Here is a 14,479-nt window from a genome sequence, read left to right as displayed (position 1 = left end):
CGCTGCCTCGCTCTCCGCGTGAGATGGGGCTGTAAATAAGGTAGTCTATAACTTGCATTCCTTGAAGTACGCGCCGATTGGAAGCATCACGAGCAAATTGCAACCGAAGCAAGGGTCAGAGATGCTGCCATTTTGTTGGATATCGTCATGCTCACTTCCGGGCGACAAGCGATGTTTTCTGGCTTTCCAGAAACCTGGGATGCTATCGCGGAACGATTCTATTTCAGATTCCAATGCCTTTCGTGCTTTTCGCGCTTGGCCAGTGGTCAGAACGACGGTCCGTCCGCGTTATCAGCGCGATCAGCCAGCCGTGTGGAATCGGAAATAGCATCGTTTCGCGATTGCACCCCTGCGACAAACGACGGCGATGGATGGCCCTCCGCGACAGCAAATCCTGTCGGCCGTCGCTCAAAACTCGCGTGCATGCAGTTGGGCCTTAAAGGATTGCAGCGATGACATGGACGACGATGTCACGGTAGCACCCGAAGATGGCGACGAGTCCGTGTCGGCCACAGATGCGTTGGACTACTTGAGGAAACTCCGCATATTCATAGAAAAAAGCGGAACAGCGACCGAAGCGGCGGATAAAAATGCGGACGGTCTAGAATCGTTCGTGACGCAGAGTTTGTGCTGCACCCGTCAAAAAAACGATCACGGACTATTTCAAATAAACGTGTCTTGTCTGACGTTCACGTGTGTATTGTTGTGAGAAACGAGTTCAAGGACGTACCGTTGCAAAGGTAGGACGTTTGCGTTACTGAAATTCTATTGTTATGGTAAATTTTTGGGCTTTCACTATAACGACCTTTCAGAATAACGAACATTTTTCCGCGGTCCCCTGAAGTTCGTTATACCGAGATTTCACTGTAAGCACACGCAATCACGACCGGCGCGGCGAGTCCGACCGCGAACCGCACGCACGACCGTGCGAGCTCCAACCAGCTCGAACTCCTCCCGCTCTCCGACAAATAACGATGATGATGAGTCTACGCCGACGCGATGGCAGAAGTGAATGCCAATCTCGAAGGCCTTGCTTTCGCAAGCAATTACGTCATACACGCCATGTTTGTGCAATACAAATCTCAGAGGCTATGCTTTTGTCAATAGTAAATGCCAATCTCGAAGGCCTTGCTTTCGCGGGCAGTTACGTCATAGACACCATCTTTGCAATTTGAATCTCGAAGGCCATGCTTTTGTTTGCATCAATTGAAAGATTCTGTTGCTTGCGCCTCTCATGCGGCTAATATTACGGTCAAATGAGGCCAAGCTGCGTGAAAATGCACCATGACGGCTCTCTTTGGTAGTCACTCGGTCGGCTCCGAGCGCACTTCGCGACGTATCATACGGGAACGGTCCGACAGTTACGACGTAACAGCGGGGTTCCCAATACATTGTATCCTATGGGAGCTATGCGGGGACCGGCGGAAAACGACGTAACAGCCGGGAAAACGCAGCAGTGAGGAACGTAACAGCGGGGTTCTACTGTATAAGCGTTCGAGTAAAAATTACGCCGATATGACATGAACTGTAGACACTGGAGATGAAAGTATGTGCCCTAAATTCTTGCGTTTCAATCTGTGAGTACTGTACAGTATGGGCTTGCTAGCTGCTACCTATTACTATGTGTTTGTGTTGGAACAATGCAGTGAATGCTTGTGTATCAGTTTTCTTTTTTCTAATGAGTTGGCTGAACTGGAGCCACTTAGACTGTGGCTTGAACGGAGCTCAGAAAGAAGCTGGTCTTTAATAAAGTCTGCATGTTCTAGAACACAGTGAGTTGACTTCAGGGGCCATAGGTTGTATTACCATGCGGAACACACAATCCATGGCGTTGCTGCCATGGCATTCAAATAATCATCATCAGCCTGGCTATTTTGACTGCAAGTCCAGAGGCCCCTCCCGTGCGTCTCCAATTCATCCCGAGCTGTGCTTGCTACGGCCACATTATCCCCGCAAACTTGTTAATCTCATCTGCCCACCTATCTTCCTGCTTCCCCCTGGCACGCTTGCCATCTCTTGGAATCCAGTCTCGTGCTCTTAATGACCAGCGGTTATCAATGTCATTTAAATAAGCATCCACAAATTTGAGAAGATGTTGCAGTTTGCATCGTAACCTCATTACCGCTTCCAGTTATAGGCTGTCTGCGGAAACTGTCAAGTTCAGCATCCTATGCCGTTCATGTCCAGTAGTTATTGCAGGACGAAATAGGGAAAAGAAATTCTTGAAATCTGCAACATCACACCAACACTCGAGTTCCAAATTTGCAGCGCGAAATTCTAGTAGGAATCTTTGAGCTTCATCTTCTCGTTTAGTAATGAACCTCGGATGGTATGATTAATAGCAACCCAAGTTCTCAAAAAATAAATGAACTTGTTGAAGCATAATAAAATGTACAATCCAAGCAAGGACAAAAAGCAAATGCAGACTCAGGCGCAAAGGATTGCACTGCCCAGGAACTGATGCGAGCTTTTCGTATGTTCTGAGAGGTTACTGTAGCGACACTTCAATAAATTGCTTTGCTGGTTAAAAAGCAGTGTTTATGCGAGGCCTGTTGTTGTGGCGCAAGTTCTACCACTTCCTGGCGTCATGCCGCCTTATTGCACATGCGCAGTTATGCGCTTATATCGACATGAAAAAACGAAAAGAAAAGTTAGCGGAAACTTGCGCCTGCCCTCGTCTTGTCTGCACATTTTATCCTCCTTCAGCTTAGTGAACCAACTCTCGCCCAGCTACAAGATTTCACTGATCGTCCTTTCCCCCACGTTTGCCCGTAGCTTGTTTGTTGTAGGCGTTTCTCTGTGCCGGCAGGCATCACTCAAGTGTTGGCCCTCCCCCAAATTACCTCCACAGGTTCTTCTTCGGCACGGTGCCAACCCCGACCTGCGCGACGAGGACGGGAAGACGCCCCTGGACAAGGCACGCGAGAGGAACGACGAGGGCCACCGGGAAGTGGCTGCCATTCTGCAGTCTCCCGGTAATACCACTGGACTCTTCTTGCGCATACTGCGCATGCACACAAATTCGCCTTTACCTAAACAAAGTTCCAGCAACATACCGTATTTACTCGCATAATTTGCGCACTTTTTTTCGCGAATTTGGAGCTGCGAAAAGGGGGTGCGCAAATTATACGGAGATTTCGCGAGCACATCTGAAATAACGCACAATATATAGTCCTAACATGCGCAATATAATACATTAAAGAAGAAAATAAATTATAGCGCAAACGAAGGGTTTTTACCAGAATTAGCACGTACTTTAACCAGCCAGATTCGGTCATGCACGGTCTAGTCAGAATCACTGGTTGAGAAGTCCGACTGAGAATCATCGCCGCGGCCGCTGTCACCGCCCTCCCAAAGCGCGTCGTCCTTGGTTCCGTCGAGTGTGTTGAGGCGTCTTCTTGAAGCTCTTCGCGACAATGCTGGGAATAACGAGGTGCCACGGCACGGCGATATTGGTGGGCCTAAGCTCTCGCACATATTTGAAAAGGTATTCTTCAACGGCAGCAAACTTTCCATGCTTCGGTCCTCGGAATGGTCTCCTTCCCGGTCTTGTATTAAAAAGCGAACTGTTCTGCGGCACGGTTCCCGTTTCCTTAGGCAAATTCTATAACAGTGAGCTTGAATTTTGCCGAATAGTTATTGTAGCCCAGCGCAAGAGAACAGTGAACACGCAACTGGCTGATCGCGAAACCTAAACTTCCGAAATCAACGAAGGCTGCGTCACAGCGCGGACACAGAGGAGGAGGGTCAGCGAGGGGAAATGTTAGCGCGACTGCCCCTCGCACGCATTCGATGCAGAAAGTAGTCCGTGCCGTGTCACGTGCATGCATTCTCACGGTGGGAGAACGCTCGAACAGTTCCGACAACCCGTGAACAGGTTGGGGTGTTCGGGTACGGTTGGTACGGTCTCGGCGTTTTCTGGAGAATAGAACGAAGTAATCGGAAGAAGGGACTTCGCACTCACAGCCTGTCTTGTGTATGACTGCGCTCGCCTGCTCGGTGAGGGCTGCGGGGGCGCGGCCGTCCAAAATCTCGCCGTGCGCGCGCGCGCCGGCGAGCTGGCTCGAGCGGGGCGGGGCGCGCGAAATATGCGAGTAAATATTTTTTTTTAGCAAAGCTGGCTAAATATTAGGGGTGCGCAAATTATGCGAGGGCGCAAATTATGCGGGTAAATACGATAGTTATTGAATAGTGTCGAAGTGATTGACAGTACAGAACTTGAGAGAAATCCTGAGCTGGTGCTGCTATGGCGAAGCTTGCCATAGGTCACTGAGGATGGCTTTGTAGATACAAGTCCATGTCCGAAGCATTCTATAAACTATTGCAGTTGTTAGAGCAAGCAAAATTCAGAAGTATGAGCTTTTTACTACAGAACAGGTAAGGAAGTGCTGAATGCACTTCGTTCACAACTGCATAAGCACTTGGGTAAGGGATATCAGCAATGAAATGCAATTTTGTTGCAGCCAGCTCAACTCCTTCCGTTGTATGACATTTTTTTAATGCAGTAGTCTCCTGATAATTCAAACTTTTGGTTAATTCAAAGAAATCTTAAATTTTTGGTTGGCCCTCTATGTTTTCAATGTATTTTAAAGCTGCTTAATTCAAACTGCCTCACTGCACAAATTCGGTTAATTCAAACTTTTTGCTTGTCCACGTCAGGAAATATCTGCTGCCTTTGTTGCTTCTAGCTGAACATTCACGTTTTTCTGTTACTAACAGGCGCAAATAAAGCTGATTGCCTGCCTACAATACGGCCAAACTAGCCGAACCTCGCGCACCAATAATCTCGTGCTGATCGAGGGGAAAAAAAACTGCATGGTCTGGCCTTGATTTATTGCATGCCAAACATTTCTTAAAGTCACTTGCTCTGCGATATGCCATGCGAGAAAGCGTCCCAGGAATTAAAAGGGGCTAGCAACTGTTGTGGGATGCAACATATTTCGTCCCTTAGTTACACACCCATGCATGGCTTGTATAATAACAAGTACCAGTATTATAGCTGATGTCTAAAAGTTTTACTGGCAATCATGCAGAGCAGTCTATGTTGTTGCTGCAGCACTGAGAAACAATAAACATCGCAGTGTTAGTGGGTGTGTTGCCCTGAGTCGTATTAATGAGAACGTCTGATAATTCAGACTTCTGATAATTCAAATAAAATCATGAATTCCCCTGAAGTTTGAATTATCGAGAGTCTACTGCACTAACTCTATCTCCTGTTGTGACAATCACAGTTGTGACTGCAGTCAAACCCCTTTGTAAAAAAACTGCTTGGGAACTTCAGTATAAAGTTAAACCTGCATATAACGAACCTCCATACAACGAATTCCTCGATACTACGAAGTTTTTCTATTCCCCGCAGTTACTCCATAGAAGCATATGTATTTGCGACCTCTGTGTAACAAAGTGGCAGTGGGAGACACCCTTGATATAACAAATTTTCGCCGCCGGCAGCCTAGAGATCTTGCCCTGAATTTTATCATTTTGGCATGAGCAGGAGCTGCCTGCATCTTCTGTGGTTGCCCCGCTGATAACGGGGACTGCGCCGTCACTACCGAGGAGATGTCAGATTAAGCGCTGGTGGAAACTGAGACGACGACTGATCTTCGGGGGTCGACTTGTCACGCGCTTTGCCGCCTTGCGAAGCGGGTTCGCTTCTTTATAGAGGCATTCTTTATCACTTCTTTAAAGAGGCATTCAACTGTATGCGCACAAAGACGCAGCTTAATTGTAGTTGAAATTATAGTAACACAACACTGACGTGATGCTGTGTGTTGTGTGTGTGCAGGCGAGTGGATGTGCCCAGTGGGGGAGTCACCCGGAGAGAAGAGGTCGTGCGGGGGAGGGGCCTCGTCGTCTGGAGCCAGCGGGGCCACGCCCGGCGAGCCGGAGGACGATGGCGAGCCCAAGGGGGACCCTGAGATGGCGCCCGTCTACCTGCGGCGGCTGCTGCCTATCTTCTGCCTCACCTTCCAGCACACCCTCATCCGCTCTGTGAGGTGAGCTGCTCAACATGGTGTTAACCTCTGGTGTCGCAGAACAGGAGCACGCTATTTGTGTCCATATATGGAGACAATGACCTTCAGATAGGCTTGGGGATAGGAGTACCGAAGAATGTCTGTTCAACTGGATGAGCAACATAGTGCCTCCCTCCTCCTTTAGTCAGCCGGGCCTTGCACAGTTTACGTGGCAACTGTCGTAGTGGATGAACGCACAGGCAGCTGGCATGCCCTACTTTCAGATAACCTGCACAAAGGGTAGCGAACCGAGATGGCTGATCAAGTCTCGTGCACAGCCATCCAGCGGGCCTAGTGTTGGAGGTTGCGTCTGAAGACTTTTGCGGACACGTTGAGGCGAAAGCCAACAGAATGGGTCAAAAAGCGGACCGTAGGAGCAAAAAAATTTTGTTCAATATAACTGTTGTGCTTTAAGGGGGGACCCTGCTTCGGAGACATATTTCTTTGTTTTTGAGTAAATCTTTTTGAAACTTTCGCAGCTTGTGTATTTTTCTGTCCTGATTTCAAATATGCAATTATTTTTCTAGTACACTATGCTGTTTTCAAAATATAATATATTTCATGTATATTGTTGGGAGCAAGATTTATTTATAAATTGTGAGAGTTATAAAGCAAATCAGCATATCACAATAAGCTGGAATGAATACTGTATGAAATAAAACAAGAATGGATGTTCTAGGCTTATTTGAACAAAAGTTATGGTACGTTGGACACTTGGCAAGTGAGCAATGTCGAGCTCGGTCAAACTGGGATCAAACTGGGAATGTTCAACATACCATAACCTTTGTTCAAATGGGCCTAGAACATCCATTCTTGTTTTATTGCATACAGTATTCATTCCAGGTTATTGTGATATGCTGATTTGCTTGATAACTCTCACAGTTTAGAAATAAAGCCTGCTCCTAACAATACAAAAACTATTTGATAGTTTCAAAACTACTTATTGTATTAAAACAATAATTGTATGTTTGAAATCAGCACAGAAAAATACATAAGCTGTGAAAGTTTCATAATGATATGCTCAAAAACAAGAAACATGTTTCAGAAGCAGGGTCTCCCCTTAAAGGTCGAACCTGCTGGTGTTTTTCTCCTGATTATTGGTTGTAGTTTACCCGATAATACCCTAGAATTTTCTGCAAGTTCTTTTTGTCTCACTGTTTGTGGTCTCTTTGCAATGCAGGAAGTCCAGCCTGAACCTGATCAGGAAGATGCTGCACTACATCCAGCCATCGCTACTCAACGACATGGGCAACACCGAAAAGGGCGTGCCAAACTTCGCATCTCTCGTAGTCGAGGTTCTTGCCAGTGTCCTCGACTCGGAGGTGAGTGTAGTATGATGGCTCCTCTTGCGTCGTGCCATTGTGTGTCGTACCCCTCAAGTCAGACAACTTTTAATTTAAAAACGTTTTAATGGGGAATCTTTGCTTCCGAAATTGCTTACGAGCTCAATGTGGCTTTGGAACACAAGACCACTTGTGTTGAAGGGACTTTGTAGGCTCAGGTTTCATCGTCAGGCGTTTCCTTTTTTTATTGTCACTGCGAAGGAACTTTTCTTTCCGTCTTTGTCGTCTAATTCATGCTCTTGTGCTCTTCTTTTTCAATGACTTGCAGGAGGACGAGGACAGCCTCCTGATCTGCCTGCAGATGATCCAGGAGGTGATGACCAAGGCACCGGCCATCTTCCTCGAGCACTTTGCTCGCCTGGGTGTCTTCTCCAAGGTGCAGGCGCTGGCTGGAGGAGGGGCCGCTCTGTCGGCCGAGCACTCCTCGGATGAGGCAACGCCGTCCTCTGCAGTGCGAGGAGTCACCCGTGAGGAAGTGGTGAGCTGGCCTTGTAGCCTCCCGTTCGCGTGAATTTTGTTTTGCAGCGGTAGCTGTTGTGTTGCACAATAGCACCAGAGGACACAGATGCAAGTTGTGAATTGCACTAATTTTTCAAGCCTTAGTTTGTATCCGTGTCCTGTTTTCGTGTGTTCTTAGCATTTCTTTCCTTTCTGTTCCTTCATTTCACTTGTAAGCCGTGACTAAAGAAATAGCTGTTGGTTCTCTTGGTTTTTGTCGTGCTCGGGAGCAGCAGAGTGAAACTACACCATTCCATACTTATTCATAACAGTGCTCGTGTTGACCGAGTTACTTACTGGATGCCTTTACAATTGTCTCATGTCCTAGCTGATTACAGAGTTTTTGTTTGTCTGCAGACTTCTTGGCATTTGCGTATTGGCTACGACAGGTGGTTGTAGCCGTAAACGTGAGTGTTAAAAATAGTGGCGCCATTTGGTAGTGCAGTGGCAAACCAGGCTAACGCAGTTACTGTCGCAGTAACAAAGTGTACTTAACTCACTGCTGGCATAAATTTTCAACAGAGGCGTAACCATGAACTCGTTGCCGTTTTAAACATTTTTCGTCAAGAACACTCTGCAAGACAAGAAAACCTGTGCATAAAGTTGGTTAGACAAAATGTCATGAAATGTCGATACCGTCATTCGTTAACTCTGTCCTTCTCAAAGGCTTTTGTGCAAACCGGAATACAGTAAAACCTCGGTGATACAAATATCGCGGGGTTACCAAAAATATTCGTATCATCCGAAATTCATATCACCAGAAAACATGGAAAATTAGTGTGTGACAAAAGAAAGTTGGGATACATTTTAGTTTAGTGTTTCTCAGGGCCGCAGCGACGTCATGAACAGCTCTGAATGATTGCCAGTAAAGTTTTTAGACGTCAACGATCATACTTGTACTCGTAAATATAGACGAATTCCACCGGACATACGTCACGGAAATGCGGTGGCGCTGTCGTCGGGCGTTTAGTTTCGCGCGGTAGGCAAAAGCCGCCGTGCCTACCGCAGTTGCTGCTGTGTTTTCGCTGGTGCGTGCGCTGTTTGTGGTCGTGCAAAGAAGAAAAAACGGTGTATCGACGAGCAGCGCCACAGAGATTTGCGCAGGAGGGCAGGAGAAGGATGGAATAAGTTTTTTTTTTTTTCATTGTTTACGAAAAGACCGTCGCAAGAAATGAGCGGCAGCAGTAAAACGCGAGAAATTGTCCCCGACGACGGCTCATCGGTTATGTTTCGGGGCGGCTTACCCAGCAGAAAGGATTAGCCTTGTCACGCGGTTGTCATTGTCATGTGCAGCACCGCATTTCTTGGCATAAGCCTTGTGTGGAGGCATAGCGAGCACGTTTACGTTGTGGACAGCATTGTCATATATACGGAGAATTCTTCACGGTTGCCATTGTTGATACAACTTTTTTCCATTGTTGATATGTCTTAGACGCGCCAAAAGGGTTTCATTGTACTCGCGTGAACTAAAGTGTGGCTCGGTCATGGCGCATGTGTTTCTTTCTGCTCGGGCACGGTTCATTAACACAGCCGCGGCTTTGACTATGCTTTTCCAAATCTTATGCGGCTGCGATGATACACCTGACAAAAGTGTATCATGCAGGGCTGTTCTGGCTCCGGTGCGCTTCACGGTATGTCCATGTCTGTCAGAATTCACAGAAAAACAACACTCGGGAAACTTGCCGCATCTGTTTACGGGCTGTACGCATTTCGCGGTCTCGACTTGAGAGTAAGGAGGGAGCCGCGGACCGCGGTTGACAGACCTGACATGCACGCAGCCGCCTTGTCCACAGCATCTAGTTGAAGCATTATCGCAAGCGTGTCACGGATGAAAGTGTCGCCGAGATCGCCCTTGCATTAGTTAACAAATTAAAACGTACACGTGTGACCTAGACTGTCGCAACGGCGATGATATTTCGCAAATGAGTCACATTCCCGCCGTCAAGATATCTCATGTTTTGATGAGGTTCTCAGCGCTGGAGCAACACGTCAACACGATGTTCATATCAGAGTCCCTCTTACAGCCACAGCAACTTCCTCTGTTGCGGCCACCGCTTGTAAACATGCGGGAGGCGCCCCGACGCGCGGCGCTCGGAGGCAGCTTTTGCAGCTGCTGCGCCAGTTGTCACGTGATCATAGAGGGCGGTAGCGCGTTTCAAGCTGGGCCGGCTGGGCAGAGCCTACGCGCCGTGACGTCGCTACAAGGGCCCTAAATATATCGACGGCGCCTACCGCTGTTTACAAACATGGAGTAGGTCTATACGGTGCATGTGCGCTTGTGTGTGAGGGTGGCCGAGAGAGGGCGCTACGTGATGGCACCATCATCATCATCGGGACTGGGAGAAGAGAGGAGGGAGTAAAGTGTGAGGGGTTAGGCTTGAGGTTGGGGAATAAAGGGTAGTTCGGTGTGGTTGTTCGGATCAGTGTGTGTGTGTGTGATTTAGGCTTAGTTCGTGACAAGTGGGGGCTCGTCCAGGATGGCTTCAGGCTCGACAACAGCAGCGGAAGACACGCCTGGGCTCCAAGGTGTCGTTGAGGAGCTGTTGCTGCACACCGACGGCTCCGCGATGGAGCGCGAACGAGTCGCGGCGGTCGTGCGCGATCGAGTGATGGCGACGCTGCTGCCCACAGCTCTGCACGTGGGAGCATGGGCTGTGACAGCGAACACTGGCGCGGTTCCTCGGGCCACCGACGACTCTGCGCCTCGGCTCGCCGCTACGCACCTCCCCCGCTACTCAGGTGTTAGAGACTTACAGTCGCCGAAGGAGTTTCTGGAACGCCTGGAAAACTTCTGCCTCATGACAGGGGTCGCCGCCGATAAGCGACTGACCCACGTGGTACCGGCCGCCCTCGAGGGCGGCGCGAAGTTGTGGTGGCGGTTCATGCGCGGGTTCGACTCGTGGGAGCAATTCACCGCCCGCGGCGGCGGCGGCCCAGGCTTCTGGGGCCAAACCCAAGGCGGACGTACGCGTGCTGCGCTTCGCATCAGGCTGGTCGCGGTCAACCACGTCTCTAAAGTGTCAGATCGAGTGGGCTGCCGGTTGCCGCAGACAGCAGTTTTTGTGCGTTCCCGACCTGTGCCGCGACGTTGTCCTTGGTAGGGATTTCCTGACGGTGAGCGGCATCTCTCTGCATGTGTCACTTGGTGGTTGGACTGTCGGCACAGAACCACAGAGAATTGTGCCCTTTGTCAAGGTCGTTAGGGAACAGCCAGAGGCAGTGGATGATTTGGCAGACAGTTTGCGCTGCATTTTTGCTGAGGGCAATGCCAGCGTGTGTGCCAGTGTGCCGGACGCGACTGCAGCTTGCAATGTGGTCATTCCCGGCCACTCACCGGACCTAGACCCACGCATGAAACACGTTTTAGAAGAGTTTAGTGAAATCTTCACCACCACTCCGGGCTGCACAATGCTGGCAGAGCATCGCATAGACACGGGAGACAACCCACCTGTTCGATGCAAGCTGCGACCAGTGAATGCCAAGAAGCAGGCCATCATGGACAACTGCATTCACGACCTGCTGGCACAGAACCTCATCCGCCCTAGCCAAAGTCAGCATGCCAGTGCTCCAGTTCTGGTTGAGAAGAAGTCTGGGGGCTACCGCATGGCTGTGGATTACCGCCAGCTGAATGCACGCACTAAGGTGCCAGTCTACCCCATGCCCAGAACTGATTGGTTGCTGGCACAGCTGGGACGAGCCAGGTGGTTCTCAAGTTTTGACCTTTCACAGGGTTTTTTTCAAATCCCTGTTCAAGAGCAGGATATTCCAAAGACAGCATTCATTTGCCATTAGGGAACCTTCGAGTTCATGAGGATGCCCTTTGGAGTTGCCGGAGGTCCTGCCACGTTCCAGACCCTGATGGACCGAGTACTGGAGGGAATCAACCACAAGTTTGCCATGGCGTTTCTCGATGATGTCCTGGTGTATTCGGAGACCCTGGAGGACCATCTCGAGCATGTTCGGGAGGTGTTGAAGCGGATAAGTTCGGCACAGCTGACCATCAACCCAGAGAAGGTGCACGTGTGCTGTTAAACCCTGAAGTTCCTTGGCCATAAAATATCGCCAGGGCAATGTAGGCCGGACAAGGAAAAAGTGCGTGCGGTGCTGGACTATCCTCAACAAACAACAGTCAAACAGCTGCAGGCCTTCCTGGGACTAGCCGGCTATTACAGAGGGTTCATACCTCAGTTTTCCATCACTGCACGTCCACTCACAGAACTCCTTAAGAAAAAGCAACGTTGGCGGTGGGAGCCGCAGCAAGAGGAAGCCTTTAGGGCACTTAAGCAGTCCCTGGCCCACGATGTCGTTGTAAACCTGCCGGACCTCAACAGACCATTTGTGGTGGAAACGGACGCCAGTGGAGTCGGTATCGCAGCGGTGCTTCTTCAGGCAGCCGAGAATGATGCTCAACTGCGACCAATTAGCTTCATTAGCAGGGTCCTCACTGAGGCAGAGCAGCGCTATACAGTGCAAGAATGGGAGTGTCTGGCTGTGGTGTGGGCAGTGGACAAGTTCCGACCATACCTTGAGTTCACAGAGTTTGAGATCCACTGCGATCACTCCTCACTGTCCTGGATGTTCACCACAGACCAGACCTCACCACGTGTCAAGCGTTGGGTTTTGCGGCTGCAAGGTTTCCACTGCAGGATCAAGCACAGGCGGGGTCTTGCAAATGTGCCAGCCGACGCTTTGAGCAGAGCTCCCCTTCAGCACCAGGAAGTTCCAGGCCCGAGTCTACACGAGACGCTGTTCCCTATGGCTGTTCCAGAGCCCAGCCCACAAATCAGCTTTGAGGCAGCTGCTGCAGCATCTGAAATGGACGACACTACTGTCTTGAACGACGCAGGGCTCCTCGCCCAGGAACAAGAGCAGGACCCCATACTGTCAAAACTACGAACTGTGATGAAGGGCGGGAAGCTTGTGCCCACTGACAGTGATCAACCTTTGATGAAAGACCTGGCGGAGACGACAGAGATGGAAGACAGTGGGTTGCTTGTACAGCACCGAGGGAACAGGAAAGTACCTTGGCTACCAAACCATCTCCGCAATTTGGTCCTGCGACTTTCGCATGACCACCCGACTAGCGGCCACTCCGGCTTTTTTAAGACCCTCAAACGAATTTCTCAGAATTTCGTGTGGCTGGGTATGCGCTCGGACATATCCAAGTATGTGCGATGCTGCCAGGTTTGTCAGCGCACCAAAGCCCACCGCCGGAAGCCACAAGGGCTGATGAGCAGCCAGTGGGCCACTGCCCCCATGGAACAGCTCAGCGTGGACATAATTGGACCCTTGCCTATGACACCTCGACGCCACAAGTACCTTCTCGTGGTGATTGACAAGTTCACCAAGTTCATCGAACTCCTCCCATTACGGGCAGCAACCAGCAAGAGTGTGGTGGACTGCATGATCCAGGTTTTTTGCAGGCATGGCACACCTGTCTCCATTTCGAGTGACAATGGAAAGCCCTTTGTAAGCAGGTTGTGGAAGGGCCTCCTTGAACACTGGGGCATCCAAGACCGGCACACAGTTCCGTACCGCCCTGCCGGGCAAATGGTGGAGCGCCACAATGGCACTATCAAACAGTGCCTTAGGGCCTATTGTTCCAACCATAAAGACTGGGACCAGCACATCCCAGAAATTGCCCTGGCCATGCGCACAGCTGAAAGCGTGGTCACGAGCTACACGCCTGCCTTCCTTTGTTATGGCCGGGAGCTGAGAACTCCATGGACGCAGGCTGAAGCCAAAGACGACGCGGAGCCTCCTGCGACAGCATACCGTGCATTTGCTACTGAGGTCTCCAAGTGTCTACAGGAGGTGCTTGACTTCTCCAGGGCACACCAGGACCACATGTGGCGCGCCCAGAAGACCCGCTACGACCGGCACAGGCGTCCACTGACAATACAGGAGGGTGATCTCGTTCTGCTCGAAAGTCACTCCCTCAGCGATGCCGCCAAAGGTTTCTCCTCGAAGCTCGCACCCCGGCGTTCCAGTCCCTTGCGCGCAGTCAAACGTGTAGGACAGAATGACTTCGTCCTAGTGGACCCCAAAACGGGGCGTCACCGCGGTGTGGGACACACAGATCAACTGACACTCTACCATGACGCTGCAGATGATGTGTAGTGGGGGCTTCACGTTTCGAGGGGGGACACCTGTGAGGGTGGCCGAGAGAGGGCGCTACGTGATGGCACCATCATCATCATCGGGACTGGGAGAAGAGAGGAGGGAGTAAAGTGTGAGGGGTTAGGCTTGAGGTTGGGGAATAAAGGGTAGTTCGGTGTGGTTGTTCAGATCGGTGTGTGTGTGTGTGATTTAGGCTTAGTTCGTGACATGTGTAATTAATGAACCAGATGTATTGTGCACCGTGACCGCTAGTAGCCGCTTCCTGAGCTTACTGCGCTTTTCTGCATGACAACAAAATACTGTGGCGAAAGTGACTTAAGAAGCGCTTTGCACACGATAGATAAGAGGCCAAGCTCCTTTGCCAAGACCGTCCGCTTCGTCTCTAGGGGTCTTCGTCCACCTTTAATGGGACTTCGTGATGGACCAGCAGTCCAAGTTTCAGTCTTGTTTCATGGAACGTCTCATTGCGGGGACATGGCTTGCATCACCGTGGCAGGCACGTGT

At 50.1% G+C, this 14,479-nt stretch overlaps 1 protein-coding gene across 3 annotated transcripts in view; it reads left to right on the top strand.

Moving 5' to 3' along the window:
• The window catches only part of LOC119373404 (E3 ubiquitin-protein ligase HECTD1), a 338,907-nt gene that overhangs the window by 234,918 nt on the left and 89,510 nt on the right, over positions 1-14,479 (top strand). For all 3 annotated transcript variants that reach the window (XM_049411288.1, XM_037643436.2, XM_049411287.1), the window contains exons 8-11: positions 2,852-2,975; positions 5,786-5,996; positions 7,195-7,336; positions 7,626-7,835. In XM_049411288.1, coding sequence (XP_049267245.1) covers positions 2,852-2,975; positions 5,786-5,996; positions 7,195-7,336; positions 7,626-7,835 — 687 coding nt within the window. The remainder of the gene's footprint in view (positions 1-2,851; positions 2,976-5,785; positions 5,997-7,194; positions 7,337-7,625; positions 7,836-14,479) is intronic.

Source organism: Rhipicephalus sanguineus, chromosome 11, assembly GCF_013339695.2.
Source record: "Rhipicephalus sanguineus isolate Rsan-2018 chromosome 11, BIME_Rsan_1.4, whole genome shotgun sequence".
Lineage (NCBI taxonomy): Eukaryota > Metazoa > Arthropoda > Arachnida > Ixodida > Ixodidae > Rhipicephalus > Rhipicephalus sanguineus.
This window is presented reverse-complemented; position numbering and strand designations above follow the sequence as displayed.